This window comes from Takifugu flavidus, unplaced genomic scaffold (assembly GCF_003711565.1).
Source record: "Takifugu flavidus isolate HTHZ2018 unplaced genomic scaffold, ASM371156v2 ctg333, whole genome shotgun sequence".
NCBI lineage: Eukaryota > Metazoa > Chordata > Actinopteri > Tetraodontiformes > Tetraodontidae > Takifugu > Takifugu flavidus.
Window position 1 is genome coordinate 36,540 of NW_026621960.1, and position 22,752 is coordinate 59,291.

At 43.1% G+C, this 22,752-nt stretch overlaps 2 protein-coding genes and 1 long non-coding RNA gene across 5 annotated transcripts in view; 2 read left to right on the forward strand and 1 right to left on the reverse strand.

Moving 5' to 3' along the window:
* The window catches only part of LOC130520265 (NACHT, LRR and PYD domains-containing protein 12-like), a 21,593-nt gene extending 20,639 nt beyond the window's left edge, over positions 1-954 (forward strand). The window contains exon 10 of the mRNA XM_057023978.1: positions 99-954. Coding sequence (XP_056879958.1) covers positions 99-279 — 181 coding nt within the window. The 3' untranslated portion in view covers positions 280-954. The remainder of the gene's footprint in view (positions 1-98) is intronic.
* Positions 1-21,679, forward strand: part of LOC130520266 (NACHT, LRR and PYD domains-containing protein 3-like) — a 27,512-nt gene extending 5,833 nt beyond the window's left edge. Inside the window, exons 2-9 of one of the 3 annotated variants that reach the window (XM_057023984.1) lie at positions 12,713-12,813; positions 13,746-13,849; positions 14,398-16,225; positions 17,152-17,328; positions 17,439-17,612; positions 19,443-19,616; positions 19,823-19,996; positions 20,528-21,679. In XM_057023984.1, coding sequence (XP_056879964.1) covers positions 12,812-12,813; positions 13,746-13,849; positions 14,398-16,225; positions 17,152-17,328; positions 17,439-17,612; positions 19,443-19,616; positions 19,823-19,996; positions 20,528-20,717 — 2,823 coding nt within the window. In that variant the 5' untranslated portion in view covers positions 12,713-12,811 and the 3' untranslated portion in view covers positions 20,718-21,679. Of the gene's footprint in view, positions 1-12,008; positions 12,115-12,712; positions 12,814-12,870; positions 12,894-13,745; positions 16,226-17,151; positions 17,329-17,438; positions 17,613-19,442; positions 19,617-19,822; positions 19,997-20,527 lie in introns of those variants that run through there. The other 2 variants (XM_057023983.1, XM_057023985.1) reach the window with 2 other exon arrangements.
* On the reverse strand, positions 4,761-5,445 carry LOC130520271 (uncharacterized). The gene is made up of 2 exons (XR_008948751.1): positions 5,311-5,445; positions 4,761-5,030 (listed from the first exon to the last, which is right to left on the reverse strand). It is a non-coding gene; the product is annotated as an uncharacterized LOC130520271 (long non-coding RNA).
* Positions 21,680-22,752: the final 1,073 nt, after the last annotated feature.

Genomic DNA, 22,752 nt, shown 5'->3' on the forward strand with positions numbered 1-22,752 from the left:
AACTAAATTAAATATTTACAGATCATGCCTTTGATTAACCTTTCAGATTAATACTGGTTTCACTTATAACCTTATAAAAGTTTCCCTTCTGTATTTAGATTAAGTGACTGCAGTTTATCAGAGATCAGCTGTGGCTCTCTGGCCTCGGCGCTGAGGTCCAATCCCTCCCATCTCAGAGAACTGGACCTGAGTGAGAACAAGCTGAAGGATTCAGGAGTGAAGCTGCTGTCTGATCTCGTAGAGAATCCACACTATGGGCTGGAGACATTGATTCAGTAGCTGGTTGAAGCCAGTCAACTCCCGCTCATCTGCTGCATCACTCACTGACCACTGGTGAAGAGCATCTGTGGAAACATCTGCCGTCTACTCCCTCCATAGATGAAAAATTCAGTTTTTAAAAAGCGCTGGTGGACTTTCAGGGGATCAGTCGATGGTCGACAAAGCAGAAGCAGCTTCGCCTTGAAGTTAAATTAGTTCCTGGTATCACACAATGCTTCTTTATAAAGTTCTAAATGGCTCCTCGGCCACTCTTAGAAGCATGGAAACATTCTCTTAATTGTCTCTTCAAATGTCTGTATTATACGTTACTATTTTACATCATGCCTTCAGAATCTTTAGGGTTTAGTATTTACTGTCTCTGTGACATGGAGCATTGGAATATTTCAGCTGCAGCCAGCAAAAACCCATCAGAATGACGGCTATCGGTGGGAACCGCAGGTCATTTGACTTTAGTCAGTCTGTTCAATGTTATAGGATTTATTGCAATCTAATAAAAACTATGAATAAATGTGGGAAATAGGAAATAAAAAGAAGCAAAATGACCAAATAAAACTCCCACAAATACTGTAAATTTAAAGATGTCAAGAATGGAATATCATCTTAAATTTAATCAAACATAAAGTGAAAAGGCCTCCTTTAAGTTTACTGCAAAAATAAACACTAAATCAAGAGCGACACGCGCCAAAAACGTCTCATTCTCTCTTCTGTCTCCACTCATTCTTTTATATTCTCTTAAGATAATGGGGACGGGGTCGTGTGATAACAAAACAACCTAATTGGGGACTATATTTTTGTTGCAAGAACTTTGGCTCTTCAGAAGTTTCTATGTTGGCTTCCACAGATTGTGCATCCACTAGAAACTCAGTGTTTTACTCTCTTTTGAAGACGTTTCACCTTCTATCCAGACGGCTTCTTCAGTTCTGAAGGCCACCGCAGTATCAGGGGCCCCGTCCAGGACCAGAGGTTTGTTACTTGTAAGATGTGTTTTGCTCTGGTACATGTTGATTTTTATTTGTCTTCTCTCAAAATAATTGTTATTTTAGACTATGGGACTGCAGTTTATCAGAGATCAGCTGTGACTCTCTGGCCTCGGCGCTGAGGTCCAATCCCTCCCATCTCAGAGAACTGGACCTGAGTCAGAACCAGCTGCAGGATTCAGGAGTGAAGCTGCTCTGTGGTTTTCTCCACTTTCCAAACTGCCGACTGGAAACTCTGAGGTAAACACCATTCTCAAAAATGTCCATTATTCCATCCGAGGGTCCTCACACTTTCTGAGTGTGTGTGTTGTGCCCAGTTCCTTCAGGAGGGAGGGCCACACGGGGACCACTTATTCATGATAAATTGATTTAAGGACAATGAAAAAGCCGACAGATGGTAACCAAAATTAGACAAAACTAGGTGAGGGTGCCTGGTAGACACCAGCCAACGAGGAGGGAGATGGTGAGGGAGACAGGAAGTCATCTAAGACAGGTTGTGCCTTTAAAGATGAGCCACAGGTGAGATGGATCTCCATGATGAGATGGGAGGGAAAGAGGTGGGAGAACCTGGGAAGAGTGAGGGCCAGAACAATATATATTCTCCTCTGGAACAGTGCAAACCTGAGAGGTTGGAATTGTGGTAATTACATATTACTATCATTTTTTAACCTGGAACTAAATTAAATATTTACAGATCATGCCTTTGATTAACCTTTCAGATTAATACTGGTTTCACTTATAACCTTATAAAAGTTTCCCTTCTGTTTTTAGATTAAGTGACTGCAGTTTATCAGAGATCAGCTGTGGCTCTCTGGCCTCGGCGCTGAGGTCCAATCCCTCCCATCTCAGAGAACTGGACCTGAGTGAGAACAAGCTGAAGGATTCAGGAGTGAAGCTGCTGTCTGATCTCGTAGAGAATCCACACTATGGGCTGGAGACATTGATTCAGTAGCTGGTTGAAGCCAGTCAACTCCCGCTCATCTGCTGCATCACTCACTGACCACTGGTGAAGAGCATCTGTGGAAACATCTGCCGTCTACTCCCTCCATAGATGAAAAATTCAGTTTTTAAAAAGCGCTGGTGGACTTTCAGGGGATCAGTCGATGGTCGACAAAGCAGAAGCAGCTTCGCCTTGAAGTTAAATTAGTTCCTGGTATCACACAATGCTTCTTTATAAAGTTCTAAATGGCTCCTCGGCCACTCTTAGAAGCATGGAAACATTCTCTTAATTGTCTCTTCAAATGTCTGTATTATACGTTACTATTTTACATCATGCCTTCAGAATCTTTAGGGTTTAGTATTTACTGTCTCTGTGACATGGAGCATTGGAATATTTCAGCTGCAGCCAGCAAAAACCCATCAGAATGACGGCTATCGGTGGGAACCGCAGGTCATTTGACTTTAGTCAGTCTGTTCAATGTTATAGGATTTATTGCAATCTAATAAAAACTATGAATAAATGTGGGAAATAGGAAATAAAAAGAAGCAAAATGACCAAATAAAACTCCCACAAATACTGTAAATTTAAAGATGTCAAGAATGGAATATCATCTTAAATTTAATCAAACAAGTGAAAAGGCCTCCTTTAAGTTTACTGCAAAAATAAACACTAAATCAAGAGCGACACGCGCCAAAAACGTCTCATTCTCTCTTCTGTCTCCACTCATTCTTTTATATTCTCTTAAGATAATGGGGACGGGGTCGTGTGATAACAAAACAACCTAATTGGGGACTATATTTTTGTTGCAAGAACTTTGGCTCTTCAGAAGTTTCTATGTTGGCTTCCACAGATTGTGCATCCACTAGAAACTCAGTGTTTTACTCTCTTTTGAAGACGTTTCACCTTCTATCCAGACGGCTTCTTCAGTTCTGAAGGCCACGCGCAGTATCAGGGGCCCCGTCCAGGTTGGAGAAGATTTAAGACTTAAGTGCGCCATGTGTTGGTGTGAAATTACGGTACCTCCGCTAAAAGCCAATCAGATTGCGTGAATTCCCAATTATTCTGATTAGAGCAACTCTCTCCCAAGTAGAACGTTCATGAGTATGACATTTAAAATGACAATATTTACTTAAAATTGCAGCACAGACCAGATCTTTGCTCCGACTGGGCCGTTAGTACTGACGGCACAACTGTCCAGTCAGCTGTTGAGTGTCGGGTACTGAATTCACTCTTGACCAGGTAGGACATAATTAACACAGTGACGTGGGGAGGGGAGGCAGGTGAGGCAGTGCCTCATCTGACCAAAAAAGAAAGTGTACAAAAATAAAGATTAATATTTTCCACTGATATGTGTTAAAATGCATTTGGAGTATGACTACACATTTCTGCCATTTTATTAAGTAAAAATTGTTTTCCCGATCAAATCCAGGGCAGAAACCCCGGGTGAGGCAGGGGAGAATTGTGCCTCACGTCTGACTGCACGATCCAATACAAACTGGGTTGCATGACGTGTGCCATATTGCTAATATGAACTTTACAGAAATAGTTATACACCATGACTTTCTGCAGTCTGTCATGTCTGTTGGGGTCCAGGGTGGTGTCTGTTTTTTTCCTCCAGGGGGCGTAGGGGAGCTTCATTGCCTACAGCTGGCACTGTAGGCAGGTGCACCTGTGGGCGATTGCCACCTGGCTGCCTACTTAAGGAGGGAGCGCCTGCCCATCGGGGCTGGAGTGTTTTGTTGTCTCTGTTGCTGTCCTGTTTTTTTCCCGGCACGCTCGAGGACTCCATGCCGTTCTGCTGGACTGGTGAGCGGTCCTGGGTTCTCTACAGTCCCGGAGGACTGCTTTTGTTTCGAGGACTCACCTGGGCTCCCCGCAGTCGTGGAGGACTGTTCCTGTTCCTGGGTTCTCAGCAGTCCCGGAGGACTGCTTCTGGTTTGAGGACTCTCCGTTGGACCCCATGAAGTGCGGATCCTATTCCTGAGCTACCCGCAGTCCAGGACTGTTTGTCTTTGTGTTGCCCCCCGAAATAAAACTCATTTGGACCTTCTTACCACCGCGCTCTGGTCTGCTCTCAGGTCCTCTCTAAAATCCATATGGTAACAATGGGCCCGATTCACCAATATGTTCTTACGAATCTTCTTAGATTCTTTCTTAAGTTGTCCTTAAGAAGTTTTTTAAGAAAACCCTACGTCAGATTCATCAACGCGTTCGTAAGCCCCAGAATTGTTCGCGCAGCTGTGTTCTTAGATTGATGAATGCCATCTGTTCGTAAGTTGAAAGCGCGTGCCAGGTGAGTCTAATTAACATTCGATTAGCATAAGTCACCGCCCACTAATGCCCATAAAAGGAACTGCAGCAGGACCCTGTAGACAGAGCAAAAAGCAGCGAAATGCCCAAAGCTTGCCTCTCCACGCCTGACTTCTGACGCCGTGTTGAACAATCAAGAAAGGATGGCTAACACGCTTGATAAAATTGCCTCAACCCTGATGACTATAGCCAACACGCTTAAAGAAATCAACGACAATGTAAAAAAAGAAGAATGTAAAAAAGCTGTGCTCGGATTGTGACAATAATGCATTTTATTCACAAACGGGCAATTAATCGCGCTCGAACGTGAACCGCGTGCCTGCAGTCTGGCCCCATCATTGCGTCAGGACGCACATCCTCACGGGGTTGTGGCTCTGTGTCCAAACACATCCAGCGCCCCTTTAACATGCCGATGGTGCGTTCAATGGTGGAGCGACTGCGCGCATGCATCTGATTGAATAAAACTCCTGTGGAGTCTGAGGGTTGGTCAGTGGTGTCAACAACCAGGGCATATCCTCGATCCCCTAATAAAATAAATCAAGATAAAATCAAATAAAAAGACAGTTTGGCATGGTTTCCAATTTGGTTGATTAATGTTAAGTCATTGGCACATTTACGTAATTTTAAAATTCTCCGTAAATCACCAAAAATAGGAAATAAACAAATAAATAAATATGACAGAATTATCATTGTAATATTGAATTTTATTGAACTGCACAAGAGAAGAAAACGCAACCATACCAACATGTCGGCACTGAAATGTGCGCAAGAATACTCCTGAGTGTTCGTAGGATTTGTTCTTACCTACGAATAAATCCAGGATAAGAAGAAATTGGTGAATGCCACAATCTTCGTCAACTGTTCGTAAGTGGGACTTAAGAACAAATTTGTTCGTAAGAACGCTTCGTGAATCTGGCCCAATGTCTTTTGCTGACCGCCCAATAAAGTGCAGAGGAAAGTCCGCAGGTGAGGCAGGCAGTTGTCGTCGAAATCCTCAGAAGTGTACTCAGACAGGCGCACCAACAAAGTTCACCACAAGTTGAGACCAGACTTGGAAGACTTGTCCCCTGGCCAGGGGGGAGTGGCGCTCCGATCAGACACGAACTCTGCCGCGTCGTCCCGGAGACGCTCCTCCTCCTCCCCAGCGTTGTCTCTTTTATTAAAACAGGCATGATTACACAGCAGGAGGCGTATCTTCGTTACACAGACTGCATCAGCTACATTTCTCACACAGGCAGGGGAACGTTCATGCTCGCCGAGTCACATTGCTCATGTTTTGACCATATTGGAGCGGTTCTCAGCCTACGCACAGGTGCACGGGCCTGAGGACCCTAACCTAAGCAGATATCACACATTATTGTTTGGTCCTCCTTCTTACTAACACGCTCACATACAGATCCGTTCCCACACTCCACTTTCCCACATTTGAATCCTTCTCGTATTACCTACGAAACTACTCTACTGTTATTAAAATAGCAATAACATAAAATGCAATTCACGATATTTCCCAACACAGTACTCGGCCTCACCCCCAGGGGGCGCACGCAGGCTGGCAGGTGCTTCCTCGCTGGTGCCTTAATAGGCAAACTTTATTCAAATTTATTGAAGCACCAGAATTTGTTTGAAAAATAACAGAAATTTTTGCTGTTGGTCAAAATTAAATTTGTGCTGCACACATCTCTGCACTTTAATTTGTTTACAGTATAAATGAATTTCTTAAAACACAAGATGGAGCTCTATCCATAGCTATAAAAGAAAGTTCCTTATAGGACAAATATGGTCCTGTGTATATGTTTGTGTTGGTTTGTGAGTGTAATTGAAAGAGGAATGCTGATGGGATATGAAGCATTATCAGGAGTTGTATGCTGTTGGAAAAATGGTGAAATAAGATGCTTTTTTCAGTTCTTAAATCGTAAATCTGACTCTTGAGGAGTCAGAGCCTCACCAGCCATGAACCTCACCGCACGTCACTGGAGCAGATGCTCAACTCAGCAACATGATCCGACACACCAACACGATGTCTGGAGGCTTCAGGTCAAAGGGACACCAGGAGACGACTGTTGCTTCTCCACTGAAAAATGATGTTTAAAGGCTTAAAACGGCGCCATCAGACAATCACAGTCCATGAAAACTGACCTCAACCATCAAAAGGACCTGGAGAATCAGCACACAGGTCCAGCTTCAGAAGGTTTGAGGCTTTCCATCATGTCGTACAGGGAAGCCAGATCCAGATACTTGATGTTCAGTGACTTGGACACCTGAGGGAGGTCTCCAGAAGTTCTACTGAGGAATGAAAGAGTGGACGGGTCAGTTTTAGTCTCTTTATAAGCAGCTGGTTTATTGGGGAAGCTGCTGATGATAAAGGCTGATCAGTTACGTTAGCTAAAGAAGGTCTGTAACTTCAGATCACATTCAGGATTAACACTGTAAAAACATGAGAGTTTGTGGAAAAGGATCCTTTTGATGTGTTTCAATGACCAATATTGTTTGTGTATTTGGTGTCATATTTTACAAATGTTCAGTTACGTTCTGTGAACGCTGGTGCTGAAATCATTATTTTTCTCTCAATGAAAATATTCAATATGTAGAAAATACAGACAATGATGCACCTAGAGATCAAAATAATCATAAAGGAGAAAAATACCTTAGATAATATAAAAATATATTTAAACGATAATGATGTATTTAATGAATAAAAAAAATAAAGTAAATCAGGCCCTTCATCTTATTATGTGGTTACTGGAAATGTCTCTAAAGTGTAGAAGTGTCAACAAGTTAAAAGCAGCCATATAAAAATTCAATTCTTCCATGAAGATATTAAAGTCCTATTATAGTAGTGTGTAAAGTTCATATGCTACATATGAAGTACAGAACAAACAAAAAAATCCTTAATCCGCCCCTCTCAAAGACAGAACGGAATAATGGAGAAAAGATTAGTTCAGAGAAAAATTGATTCAGAACGCAGGGCATTTAACCTGCAGTGGACAAACCATTATTTCTTTGTTCAATGCAAAGAAAAGGCTGCCTGACTCATCTGTCAAGAGGAGGTGGCGGTATTCAAACAACACAATCTGCGGTGACACTATGAACCCCGTCACAAAGACAAGTACGATAGCTTGCAAGGCCAAATGCGAACAGACAAACTCTCAAAGCGAACAAGTGGACCGTTAGCTCAGCAGAATACATTTGGACGCCAAGCTCAGCTGAACCAGGCATCTGTTGGGGCAGCTTTCAGGCTGCTCCACTGATAGCAAGCAGCCGTAAACCTTTCACTGATGGAGAGTTTGTCAAGAAATGCATAAACGCTGTGGCGGAGGTGGTGTGTCCCGAGAAGAAAGATGTCTTTAATGCCGTGAGTGTATCAGCGAGTACAATCACCAGACACATTGAAGAAATGGGGGGTAATGTAAACGCCCAGCTGCAGCAGAAGACGAAAGAATTTGAATTATTTTTTTGTGACGGACCCAGAGAGAGTTATTTGGTTATTATTTATTTCATTAATAGTGTTATTATTTATTTCCTGACTTTTGTTCTGTGAAGAATCCAGAAAGGGTTATTTGATTGTGCTTTCTTGAAAACAATACCTTTTTACGTTTAGGCTCTCCTGCAATCCTCACACTGTTTCTGTTACAAACTGACACTGGCCCCTGATCAGAGAAGGGGAAAGTTATGTGGCCCTCACAGGAAAAAGTCTGGGGACCCCTGGACTAAATGATACCAGTTTGTCCTGTCAGTGGAAATTCACTGTTGAATGAGAGTCAGTTGGTGGAAATGATGTGTATACAGTTTAAATACACTTAAATGACATTGATGATAATAACATTTTGTAAAAAGAAAATTATATATATAATTTTTTCCCACCGCTTCAGGAGGGCGGTGCCCCAGCGCCCCCTATGGGCCACCCGCCTCTGCAGCTCAAACTACGGGGCAGCAGAGCTTCATTTGGTCAAAGGTCAGTGAAATAAAGAATCTACAGTTCGGCACGAAGCCACAAAAAATGACCATAAATCTGTAGAATTGATCAATTCTGGGAGACAGACATTCAAAATCACATAGTTATTCGCTAAATGGCAGTGAATAAAACAGCTACGGTCCCAAGATTAACGTGTGAATATGAACTCTTTCAACTTTGACTCCAACAGACTCGACGGAAGGAAGCGGCCCGCTGGCTGTGAGCAGCACCAACAGACCCTCAGGAGTCCAGAACACCTCAGAATTAACCTGAACATGATAAAAACCACCCAGAAAGCCTGAGGACCAACCACCAAACTAACATGAAAAAACAGACACAGATTGCTTTGATGATTTTGGTCTTTTTTCCCCTCTGTTGAAGAAATAAAGGTGCTGTTATTACAGTTGCCAAGTGGGAATCGGAGAAGTTTCTGTGGGAAACGTTAAGCAAGTTTTCAGAAACTGAACATTTGCTGTATTAGCACTGTTTAATCATTATTTTGCTATTAAAAGGACTAATCATCGTCTCTGTCACCTCTTTACCTCTGAAATGAGAGAAATCTTGTTTCTTTCTCTTTTATATTTTTGTTTACTGACAATGCTATCATGGTAATTTTATGAACAATAACCAAAAATTAAAAAATCCTCATCAATGCTTAATCAAAGCTTCCTTTGTAATATTAGAAAAACATATTTTTTTTACATACATTCAAAGGAAAACTTGACTCAACTGTCTGGGTTGTTTTCTGGTGTCTAACTTCCAGAACCACTGATTACGGGTTCCTGCACAACAGCTGAACTACAAGCTATTACAGGTGTGAGTTTCACTGTTATCACCCCCCCCCCCCACACACACACACACACACACACACACACACACTGATCAGACCAGTTGGACTCTGCTGCCAGTGAAACATTCCCGTACTGGATTTTAATGGAAATCATGTCAACGTATCAGCGTCCTCTGTTGCTGGTGGGCCTAATTTTCCTGTGGACTTTGAGGGGGGGAGGTGAGTGACCCTTGTTGAATCAGTGTTTGAACAAAGATGAAATTCATTTTTAGCTCCTTGTTGAAATCTAAAGATAGAATCTCTCATAATTATGAAGATTTGCTCCAGTTTCTTTGATCAGTGTCAACGTTAAACTTTTTAGAAAATAAAGTGGGCTCATTCAGTGGGATCTAACTTTTGCTGAAATGAGTAAATAAGCTCCAGATCAGCGGTGGAACATCAGTAATGTCAGCAGGCGTTGAAGCTCCTGAAGCTCACACACAGCACTGCAGGCGCCTTCACACCCAGATCCTCACAATATTCACCTGAGCTGAACCGAGTTTTAAAAGAAATACACTTTTAGGCTAAAAAGGACTAAAATGTAGCAGCAAATGAAACAGAAACCTGAACAGCTGAGCTCTGGAATCTTGTGGAACCTGCCTGCGTTCTGCTCACATTCCAAAGTCCACACCTTCACACGACCGAGTCAAATATTAATCTGAAGGTTGATGGTGCTTCTTCATCTGTTGCTTCACAGAATCAACAGTCTGTGTTGTGGGACAAAGATGCATCCTTCCGTGCACTTTCCTCCCTGGAGGAGATACTCTCATCCACTGGATGCAAATGCCTAACAAAAATATCATCCATTCATACTATGACAACAAAGACCAGCTGGGATCACAGATTCCATCTTTCCAAAGCCGGACTTCACTCTTCCAGGACCAGATCTCCAGAGGGAACGCCTCGCTGCTGCTGATGTGGGTGAAGGTGGAGGACCAAGGTCGATACATGTGTTACACCAGCACTGACATTGACAACTCAGAGAACGTCATAGAGCTGAAGGTGGAAGGTCAGTCTCCACCACCCAGGAAGTGTTCCAGCAGTATTTCTGAAGAGTTGTGCTCGTTGAGTATGTGATTGTGTTCTTTTGGACCAACTCACACAGAAGATGTTGCTTCTTCTTTGTCTTTGCAGCTCTGATCCGTAACGTCAACATCAAGCAGGTAAATGACACAATCACCTGCAGCTCAGAGAGGATCTACCCAGAACCTGAGCTCAGCTGGTCCACGAACCCTCCCTCCCCCATGAGGGATCCACCTGAGATCCAGCTGATGGAAGATGGGCTCTACAAGATCAGCTCTACGATTGTCAAGAACTCGACTGCTCTGAGCTACAGCTGCACCGTCAGCGCCGGCAGAAACAAAAGGAAAACCACTTTGTTTAAAGCACGTAGGTGTTTCTGCTGTTTACTGAAAGATCCTTCATGAGGCGTCGCTATAAACTTATTTTCCTCTTTTATCTGTCTTCATCGGAGGTCCAATCACTGTGTCGGCCCATGAAACAACAATATTCTGCCCCCAATTAAACACGGCAGTGGCAGATCTCACCTGGAGGTTCAACCAGGCAGAGATCATCCTGAATCGCACAGTCGGTGCCGATGATCTGGTGTCAGACAGCTGGAAGCATCACGTGAAGAATGTGTCCCAGTCAGGTGACCTCACGTTGCAACATGTGTCTTCATCCCAGGAGGGAACGTACACATGTGACCTCAGTAACGGCGAGGAAACATACGTCACCATCACGGCGTTGACTGTCAGCGAGAGTCCAGGTGAGACAGCCGGTGGGTCAAAGTTCAACCAGCCCAAATTTGACAGATTGAAAGTAACCTCATGAAGTAGATGTAAATTAGAAAAAGGAAAATAATGAACACAAAACCACCACAAAAGTTTATAAAAAGCATCTTCATGTCATCAGTCACCTGATTTAATGAAGAATCATTATTAAGGTTTGAGTGTTGACCTGAATTTCTTTGAATTTCAGCTGAAAGTCAAACTGACCCGGTTGGAATTGGTGTCAAAGTTGGAGTCCCAGTTGCTGCAATTTGCTCCTGCAAAAGAGGAAGAAGAAGCGAAAGTGAAAAGTTCCCAACTTCGGGCTCCATCTTGAGTGACCGAGCCCTGATGGAAAACCTCTAATATTCAGGTAGCATTTGGTTCTTTCACTGCTGTCGTCTCGAATCAATGTTCCGCTGCGAGATGCGGCTTAATAAGCTGCGTGTTCGCAATGAGCGTGCGCGTGTTTCGGACGCACATTGCGGCTGGTCGACGGGAATGTTGTGACGCATGATCAAACTTTGTAGCGTGTTTCCTCTAACTGCGTTTTCCGCTAACCCTGAGCCAACATTTTAGAGGTTGAGGAAGCACATTTTAAGATAAAAAATGATTTAATTTGTATTTGTGTGCGTCCGTCTAATGCCACCGCACCTTTTGAAACACCCAGGAGAAACATTTTTTCCACAACTATTTTATGTTTAACATGGTGTAAACTTTTAAGATTTCCCAAAACTTTTTTCCAATATATATGTGGCCTGTATGATGTACAGGGTTACATAATATAATAGATTTTGATGTGAATGAGCCGACAATACGTCATTGACCAGACCTCTGCTTGTCTTCATGCTGAGAATCATGTTCTTTAATCTTCTTTTCTGTGTCAGCAGACTGTTCCTGCTTAACCGTTTAGACTCACATTTAAAAATGAGCGAATGTGTGAGGGAAGAGGAAGAAAAAGCAGAGTCCGTAATGTCCAGCTCTGTGTCCCTGAAGAGTGACCACTCCAAAGGGAACCCTTTAAACTTCGGTATTGGACCTCAAGGCTCACCTTTAAAGTAAGGTTTTCTGAACCATAACTCTGCCTTAGAACATTTCACAACCATACAAAACATCATTTTGTGGGTATTAGCCTCCACTATCGAGAAATGAAATTCATCAGCTCTTTAAAATGAAACGGTGCACAGTCCTTTCACCATGTTGGCCTGTGGAAAACCAGTGTTGTCGGGCCGATGGACCAGCGTCCCCGTCGTTGCCGGACCACCGTTGGCCACCAGTTGGGTTTTGGGATCAAAGTGGGGGCGTTTCTGTATCCGGTTCTCCTCACGGATCCATGACTACAACATGTTGCTGCAAGTGCAGAGACGTTTGCTCTGGAAAGAACTTTAGAGCACATTCAGTGCTGCAGGATGAGGGGCTGGAAAAGGTGCCAGTTCTTTTCTCACTGCAGGGAACAGTTAAAAAAAGCAGCTTAAACTCTGAAAACATGAAAATGATACAGAGACATCATTGATTTATTGATTCAGTTGTTATCCAGAATGGATTAGAAATGTTCCTGTTTGATAAAAATGCAGTGAATTGGGATTATTTAACTCCAACCTCTACAGATTATTTACCTTCATCACAGTCTCATCAATATTTCTGATATTTCCTCAGGATGGACGAGGACAGAGCAGAGTCCACAGTGCCCAGCTGTGTGTCCCTGAAGAGTGACCGGTCCAAGGTGGAGGAATAAACTTCAGAAGTTCAGATAAAATGTAAGAAAACTAAAGCGTGATGATGTGTTTATGTAGCACCCTTTAAACTTTGGTATCAGACCTCAAGGCTCACCTTTAAAGTAAGGTTTTCTGAACCACATAACTCTGCCTTAGAACATTTCACAACCATACAAAACATCATTTTGTGGGTATTAGCCTCCACCATCGTGAAAAATGAAAAATGAAATTCATCAGGTCCTTAAAATGAAATGGTGCACCAACATGTCAGGCGTTCGCTCCCATTAACTCCCATGTTAATTTTAGTGTGGTAAATCTTTTAAAACTGAAAATTGCTTCTGTTTTTAACTGGTCATTTCTCCTACATGGGTTAACATCATCTCACAAAAAATCCTAGGCATATATTTTAAAGTTTCCCAACAATATCCATCATTGCAGAGTGCTCCAGCTCTCCATTTAGATACGGATGGGTAAGACATGGCAGGTCTGTGCAGCTTGTTCTGCCACACTGTTCCACCACATGTCATGAAAATTCATTAAAAAGTCTATTTATAAGGCTCCTGGTTCTAATAAACCCATAGACAACAATATCAGTCATTTCTAAATGGTTGAAATAAGCTTTTGAATACGCGTGACCTCTGTGCTATTTAATGATCAGTTTCAGAGACCAGACGACTGTATTTGGACCATAAATGGAGAACTTTTGTTCTATTCTATGAGTTTATATTCCTGATTTGGCACTTTTATTTTTAACATAAATTCACAATGAAGAAAAGCCACTAAACACTTAAATCAAATACACTTTTCTCCAACTAAACGAGCTTGTTAGAACGTAAATAACTTTATATTTTTTGCTCAGTGTTCATTCAATCTTCAACTGTCAGAGCAAACTGAAAGTAGAAGTGAACGCAGCCTTTCTTAGGCGTTGCTAACGCCCAGTAGACATGTATAACCACTATTCCCATTTTTGACAGGTGTCAGAAACAGTCTGCTTCCATTGGAGATTCCTCCTGTCCCGAGGGTGAAAAGAAACGGAGAACTGAACTGCAGACCGCCGACCTGAACAACAGCGTCTCACGTAAGCTCGTACATTTGTATTTATAAGATACTTTTGGGTCGGAATAAAGGAACAACTTGTGTATTTACAATGTGCAAGAGAAGATCCAGAGAGCACTTGTTTGGTTCCACTGGAACCAAACCCTCTGAAGACCTTCCTAAATGCTTAGACAGTATTTAGCAACATTTAGTCATTTAGTTGTGGAAAGTGTTAAAGAGTTGAAGGCAGGTGACCTTTACAGGACAATGGGTCTGCTGAGTATGATGTGTTTGGAGAAGGTTTGATGTGTTTTTCTAAATATCATCCAGCTTTTACCAGCTGTTTAGTCCAAGCAAACTCTTGGAAGACATGGAAATGGTTGTTATAGACTAAATTAGATTGAAACCCAATGAAATAAAAGAATAGGTGTACATAAGAAGACATAACATTTCAAACTGACAGTGAGATGGGTCATTACCCGACTGTTGCTTCTATCATTCAAACATGACAGAATATTTTCCAGTTGAGGACATCTGTGTTACTGCTGTAGATGACAATTGTAAAAGGATTTAAAAGATTGTTTGTTTCAGAGGGTGGTGAACTGCAGGAGGTGATAGAAGGTCATAAGATGAGTCTGAAGAGAAGATGTGAACATGTGACTGAAGGAACTCATGAAGCAGGAAGTGGAACCCTGCTGAACAAGATCTACACTGAGCTCTACATCACTGAGGGACAAAGTGAGGAGGTGGACACACAACATGAGGTGAGACAGCTTGAGAGAACCTCCAAGAAGAACATCCAGGACACTCCAATCAAGTGCCAGGACATCTTCAAAGTCTTATCTGAGCAACAGAGACACATCAGAGTGGTTCTGACCAACGGTGTCGCCGGCGTTGGAAAAACCTTCTCAGTGCAGAAGTTCAGTCTGGACTGGGCAGAAGGTTTGGAGAACCAAGACATCAGTCTGGTGCTTCCGCTCTCATGCAGGGAGCTGAACTTGATCAGAGATGAGCAGCACAGTCTTCTCTCACTGCTTCATGTTTTCCATCCAACATTACAGAAGATCAGAGCAGAAGATCTGAGTGTCTGGAAACTTCTGTTCATCTTTGATGGCCTGGATGAAAGCAGATTTTCACTGGGTTTCAACAACCATCGGGTCATCTCTGATGTCACACGAGTATCGTCAGTTGACGTGCTCCTGGTGAACCTCATCCAGGGGAACCTGCTTCCCTCAGCTCTCATCTGGATCACCTCCAGACCTGCAGCAGCCTATCAGATTCCTCCCTCGTGTGTTGACAGGATCACAGAAGTACGAGGCTTCACTGACTCCCAGAAGGAGGAGTACTTCAGGAGGAGGTTCAGTGATGAAGATCTGTCCAAGAGAATCATCTCACACATCAAGGCCTCCAGGAGCCTCCACATCATGTGTCTGATCCCAGTTTTCTGCTGGATCGCTACTATAGTTCTGGAGGACATGATGACCAGAGACCAGAGAGGAGAGCTGCCCAAAACCCTGACTGACCTCTACTCACACTTCCTGATGGTTCAGATAAAGAGGAAGAAGCAGAAGTATGGAGGAAAGCAGAGACCAGAGGAACTGACTGAGGCTGATAAAGAACTCCTTCTGAAGTTGGGTCGGCTGGCGTTTGAACATCTGGAGGAAGGAAACATCATGTTCTACTCAGAAGACCTGGAGCGATGTGGACTGGACGTCTCCGAGGTGTCGGTGTACTCAGGAGTTTGTACAGAGATCTTCAAGAGAGAGAGTGTGATCTTCCAGAAATCAGTCTACTGCTTTGTTCATCTGAGCATTCAGGAGTTTCTGGCTGCCGTCTACATGTTCCACTGTTACACCATCAAGAATAAAAGGATTATGGGGTCTTTCCTAAAATATTTGAAACCAACCCCCTTTTCCTGGTTTTCATGGTTGTTCACAAATAACGATCCAGTCAAATCTCTTGATGACTTCCTCAGGAGAGCACTAATGAAATCTCTCAAAAGTAAAAATGGCCACCTGGACTTGTTTGTTCGCTTCCTTCATGGTCTCTCTCTGGAGTCCAATCAGAGGATCTTGGGTGGAATGTTGGATCAGAGGAACAGCCACCCAGAAACCATCCAGAAGGTCCTCAACAACCTGAAGGAGGAGAACAGTGGTGAAATCTCCCCAGACAGAAGCATCAACATCTTCCACTGTCTGATGGAGATGAAGGATCAGTCAGTCCATCAGGAGATCCAAGAGTTCCTGAAGTCAGGGAAGAAATCAGAGAAGAAACTGTCAGAGATCCACTGTTCAGCTCTGGCCTACCTGCTGCAGATGTCAGAGGAGGTTCTGGATGAGCTGGACCTGGAGCAGTACAACACCTCAGATGAGGGACGACGTCGCCTGATTCCAGCTGTGAGGAACTGCAGGAAGTTCCAGTAAGTAAAGATTTCTGGGGCCGGACATCGGCGTTTAAATCAAGCGAGTGGATCATGTCAGGTAGCAATACCCCCTCCAGTGGTCATTCCTTCAATTCTTTATTTCCATTGCAGCGTCCATAAATTAAAAACAACAACAATTCATCCAGAAATGTTCAACACTGGCTGGATATAAGTTCAAAGGTCAATCCAGACAAACCAACATAAGGCAGGAATAATAGGAGCCACAAGTTAACTGACTATCATGAAATTACTGTCATGTCATTAAATAACTTTTGTTTGTTTGTTTACATCGTATTCTAACGACAGAAAAACACATTTTAACTAATGACACGTGACTATTTTGCTTCATTTGTTCAACGTAAAAACAGCCGGCCTCGTTGGTTTAAATGGGTGTTTTAGGTCTTTGTGGCGGTTCCGTTTGGAGCCTTTATGTGACCCACAAAGTTGTTTGAGCCTTTCCACACCCATTAGGTGGCAACTTCATCACTAGCAACAAAAGGTGCAGTGAAAATGATTTGAAGGGAAACAGGCAGATATAACAGAAGCTGAGGGCAATCGATGCAACCAGAGACTCTGATGTCATCGATCGGATCGCTGAATTAAGACTTGACGCACCATCGTACAAATTGGATGAAATGCAAAATATCCAAAGAGCCGATAGACAGATAAAAAGATGCACGTTTCTTTAAACCATTTGCTATAATCATTTTAAATATTGAGTAATTATGAGCTGTTCTAAAATAAGACAAATGTTGAGAATAATTCAGTTGCATTTCAGATCTGATGGTCGTTCAAACTGTTGCTCTACGGTGTTGAATTTAGCTTTTCCAGAAATGAGCTACATTTGTGTTGAGGTAGATTCTCAGATAAGTTGATGAGAAATCCCAAAATTTGACTCACTATTTTTGTTTCATACACAACAGACTGTCTGGTAGTTTTCTTTCAACGAGTCATTGGAAAGTTGTGGCCTCAGCAATGACGTCAAACCCTTCTCATCTACGGGAGCTGATCTTAAGCAAGAACAAAAGCCTGACAGATGCCGACGTAAAGTTACTGTCTTCTGCAATGATGCATCCAAACTGCAGACTGGAGACGCTCAGGTCAGGAGGCCTCTGTTGGTCTTTTCTAAATTTCTTTACATTTTCTGCTTTTCTCTTCATTTTCAGATTTAGAAATGTGTTTTTATTTGCCCCATTTATTCCTTTTCCAGGCTGTGGTGCTGCAGTTTATCAGAGATCAGCTGTGACTCTCTGGCCTCGGCGCTGAGGTCCAATCCCTCCCATCTGAGGGTTCTGGACCTGAGTGGGAACCAGCTGAAGGATCCAGCAGTGAAGCTGCTCTGTGGTGCTCTCCAGGATCCTCTCTGTGAGCTGGAGACTCTCAGGTCAGTCAGAGATGATCCAGTACTTTCCCAGGTGTAACTAGTTAGACAATAAATGTTTCCATGTTTGATCTTTGTTATAAACGTAGTGTTACAGTTCTCAGAAAAAAGACCACACAGGACAGATTTGCAGTATTAAATTGGTTGTGGAAATCTGTCCCATGTGAGGATGGTCATCAATGACTAGAAAGGAAGTACCAGTTGTAGATTTGTCTTGTTTTATTTTAGGCTGGCCACAAAACCGCCCAAACATTCAGACCAATCAAAAATGGTTCTTCCTGTCTTTTAAAGATCAGAAGGAAAACTAGAAACCCCAAAAAGAAAGCTGCTGCAGTGTGCCATGCCCCTTCTCTCTCTGAGAAAAGCCATCCCAAAAAAGAGAAAAGCCCAAGTGTGAAGTGAGCACCCTGTTAAACCTTGGTACCGAAAGCCTGCAGTCATTCTCATCTTAGGTGGCTTCATTCCAGCCAGAAGCCCAAACCTGCCTCCCTCTTAAAGGGGCAGCAGGTCAGTCCAACCACAGAAACCTTCATGAAGATCTGAAGCTTTCAGCATCCACAATTGTTGCACCTCACTTCCATTGGAGTCCAAATCAGAAGTCAACAAGTTGATTCTACACCGATTCTACACAATGCAACCATTTTAAAAAGGTTTCCATCCATAAGTTTTCACACATTTTTAGATAAATCTGTTTGTTCATCGCCTCCTTCTGTTGTAATGGTCATTAAAGAAAATGACCTTATTTGAGTTTTTCTCCTCACAAATATGACTTTCTATGAACGATGCAATAAATGCAGCTTGCAATCTAAGACAATATGGAAGTATGTGTATATAATAGTAGTGGAAGTAGCTCATAAAATAATACATTTGCTCTTCTCATCGAATCTTTCTATGTTATTAAAGAAAAACCTGCTCTTAGTCAACAACATCTAAGACATCAACCAAAAATCCTAATTTTATACAATCTAATATAAAACAGTAGAGAAGACTCTTTCTGCAGAGACACTGGTGGCAGGAATGCAGAAGTATCACCTGCTCAACTTGGAAGGTGGAGCAGAAACCACCAGCTGAGAAGGTCCTCAGCGAGAGGAAGTGGTGGAGAACCATGAAACTTGCTAAGCTCCACCTCAGCTCCAGAGACGGGCTGAGCTGGAGCTGTGGCACCAGGTATCGCCCAGAAGAGCCTCCAACAAACAAGCTCTTCTCTTGGGAGGAGAGGGCTTTGAATCTCAGCTCAGTGTGCTTGTCTCTAGTAGGTGGCAGCTGCACCTTTTCCTGAGGTCCTTGTTGATGCCCTGAGGGGAATTGATGCTCCTGCAATGTTTTCTGGCAGCATTGAGCTTGCAGTGGGGCAATCAAACACACTGTGGGGGGGCTCTCTTTCCTTCTCTCATCTGGAGAACAAGTGACACCAGCTGCCAATCATTGTTGGAGAAATGTGCAGTCAGGGGAACTCTGCGTCCAGACTATAGCCACCCTTCCAGCATCCAGCAGTGTCTAAAACCTTTGATTTGGTTTCACCAGAGAGTGTAGGGATTGCAGGGTCGCTGCAGCATCGCCCACAAGCTATCAGGAGTGGGTCGCTTTGTCCCAACTCCTGACAAGAGTTGAGTGCTGTTGAGAAATGTGGTCTCACAAACTTGGAAGGTATTTTGACCCACACACACTTTACATACGCTGTAGATCTTGTCCAACCGCCCTGAAAGAACCCAAAATAGGAACATACGGCAGATAAGCCGGTGCAGGACCAGAGGTTTGTTGCTTGTAAGCTGTGTTTTGCTCTGGTACATGTTGATTTTTATTTGTCTTCTCTCAAAATAATTGTTATTTTAGACTATGGGGCTGCAGGTTATCAGAGACCTGCTGTGATTCTGTGGCCTCAGCTCTGAAGTCCAACCTCTCCCATCTGAGGGTTCTGGACCTGAGCTTCAACACGTTGCAGGATTCAGGAGTGGAGCGGCTCTGTTCTGGACTGGAGAGTCCAAACTGTAAACTGGAGACTCTCGGGTCAGTCTTCATTTTTCTACCTATATACCAGCTGCTAAGATGGTGAAGTGAGGCTGTTCTCAACACTGCTGTGATGCACCACATTAAAGAAATTCCTTGTAATATCGTGAATTCAGGTCTGACCCAACTAAGAACTAACGTAGGTTTAGTACTGACGCAGATCACATGCAGACCTGCACCGTATAACCTCATCCTGCATTTTTCAGATTGATTGGCTGCAGCTTATCAGAGATCAGCTGTGGCTCTCTGGCCTCGGCGCTGAGGTCCAATCCCTCCCATCTCAGAGAACTGGACCTGAGTCAGAACCAGCTGCAGGATCCAGGAGTAAAGCTGCTCTGTGGTTTTCTCCACTTTCCAAACTGCCGACTGGAAACTCTGAGGTAAACACCATTCTCAAAAATGTCCATTATTCCATCCGAGGGTCCTCACACTTTCTGAGTGTGTGTGTTGTGCCCAGTTCCTTCAGGAGGGAGGGCCACACGGGGACCACTTATTCATGATAAATTGATTTAAGGACAATGAAAAAGCCCACAGATGGTAACCAAAATTAGACAAAACTAGGTGAGGGTGCCTGGTAGACACCAGCCAACGAGGAGGGAGATGGTGAGGGAGACAGGAAGTCATCTAAGACAGGTTGTGCCTTTAAAGATGAGCCACAGGTGAGATGGATCTCCATGATGAGATGGGAGGGAAAGAGGTGGGAGAACCTGGGAAGAGTGAGGGCCAGAACAATATATATTCTCCTTTGGAACAGTGCAAACCTGAGAGGTTGGAATTGTGGTAATTACATATTACTATCATTTTTTAACCTGGAACTAAATTAAATATTTACAGATCATGCCTTTGATTAACCTTTCAGATTAATACTGGTTTCACTTATAACCTTATAAAAGTTTCCCTTCTTTATTTAGATTAAGGGGCTGCAGCTTATCAGAGATCAGCTGTGGCTCTCTGGCCTCGGCGCTGAGGTCCAATCCCTCCCATCTCAGAGAACTGGACCTGAGTCAGAACCAGCTGCAGGATTCAGGAGTGAAGCTGCTGTCTGATCTCGTAGAGAATCCACACTATGGGCTGGAGACATTGAGACATGGCTGGTTGTAGCCAGTCAACTCCCGCTCATCTGCTGCATCACTCACTGACCACTGGTGAAGAACATCTGTGGAAACATCTGCCGTCTACTCCCTCCATAGATGAAGAATTCAGTTTTTAAAAAGCGCTGGTGGACTTTCAGGAGATCAGTTGATGGTCGACAAAGCAGAAGCAGCTTCGCCTTGAAGTTAAATTAGTTCCTGGTATCACACAATGCATCTTTATAAAGTTCTAAATGGCTCCTCGGCCACTCTTAGAAGCATGAAAACATTCTCTTAATTGTCTCTTCAAATGTCTGTATTATACGTTACTATTTTATCCTCTTTCATATGTTATTAAGTCACATGTTCATATATCCTCTTTCATATGTTATTAAGTCACATGTTCATATATCCTCGTTCATATGTTATTCAGTCACATGTTCATATATCCTCTTTCATATGTTATTCAGTCACATGTTCATATATTCTCTTTCATGTTATTCAGTCACATGTTCATATATCCTCTTTCATGTTATTAAGTCACATGTTCATATATCCTCGTTCATATGTTATTCAGTCACATGTTCATATATCCTCTTTCATGTTATTCAGTCACATGTTCATATATCCTCTTTCATGTTATTAAGTCACATGTTCATATATCCTGATGTTCATCTGTTCAACAAAGGGACAACAGGATGTGTGTGTCTTACCTGTTTGGTCCACTCAGACATGACGTGCGTGCTCGGCGTCCTGAAGTGGAGGTTGAGGACGACCACACAGTTCAGCACCACCACCGTCACCACCACCATGATGAACATCAAATATCTTCAACACACAAACACACTCAGATGTTTTCCATTTTTTAAATCTCAGCCGGTTGTCACCTGGTTCTGCAGCCCTAATGTATATATAGTTTGGAGAAGCAGAATATATCTAATTCAGAGTTAAAGTGATGTGGAGTAAATGGTGCGTTTACCTACTTCACAATAAGAGGAACGGACGTGGATGTTTCTGGAGCCTTTGAGAGATCAAGAGTAGGAAGACAGACTGAGCAAGCAGCACCGAGATGGACAGTGTCATCTTCTCACCACCTACACACACACACACACACACAGACACACACATTTTTATTATCCTTTTTAAAATATATTCAAAAATCTGTTGGGGAGCTAATTAATGTTTCTCGATTAATGGCGGCCCCTCAGCTCCGCCCACTACCGATGTTTGCTGCTTTATTAGCTGTGTTGTCCCGTGCTGACGTGATATTCAGCTATAATGTCTGATTCTTTGGGTGCTGTTGAAGGTTAACTCAGTTCATGTAGTTGTGATTCTGAAAAGGTCCCAGACTGTTAATCTGCCTGACGCTGGCTTCAGTACGTTCTGTGACTCTGCACTGACTGTCTGCGGGCAGGTAGTAGACCAGCGAGGCCAGGAAGGAGATGAGCACGCAGGGGATGATGATGTTGACCACGTAGAAGAGAGGTTTGCGTCTGATGACCAGGTAGAAGGTGATGTCCTGATGCTTGTTGCTCTCCATGGGAATGTGTTTGTAGGTGTTTCTCTTGGCGGGTCGGTGGATGATCTCCCACTCACCATTCTCTGTTGGTCAAAGCCAGAGTTCAGACACAAGTGATGAAGTTATGACTGTCAGTCTGGTTGGAGCTGCAGCCAGTCTGAAGGCTCAGGCTCTGGTGAAAACAACTTCTCTGCATGTATCAACAGCATCCAGTACACTGAAAGTCACCCACAAGCTCCAGGACTGTATGCAGTAAAAAATAAAAATGGAAATTAATCTTTACTTGGTTACCTGTAAAGCTTGCAGGATCAATACTGATCCATTCAACCGTCCACTTGGTTTCATTGAGTATGTCTTCCTTCAGGAGCAACCTGATCTCTTTGGCATTGGACCTTAGAGAAATGCAGTTCAGAATTTAAAAAGCCTGTTTTCCTACTGGGAGAGTTTAGCTGCACCGTGCATTTTATTTTTGCACCTTTTTCTCCTCTCATATGTGTTTAGATTCTATCAAATCTTGACTCAGCTCAGTTTAAACCATCATGTCAGA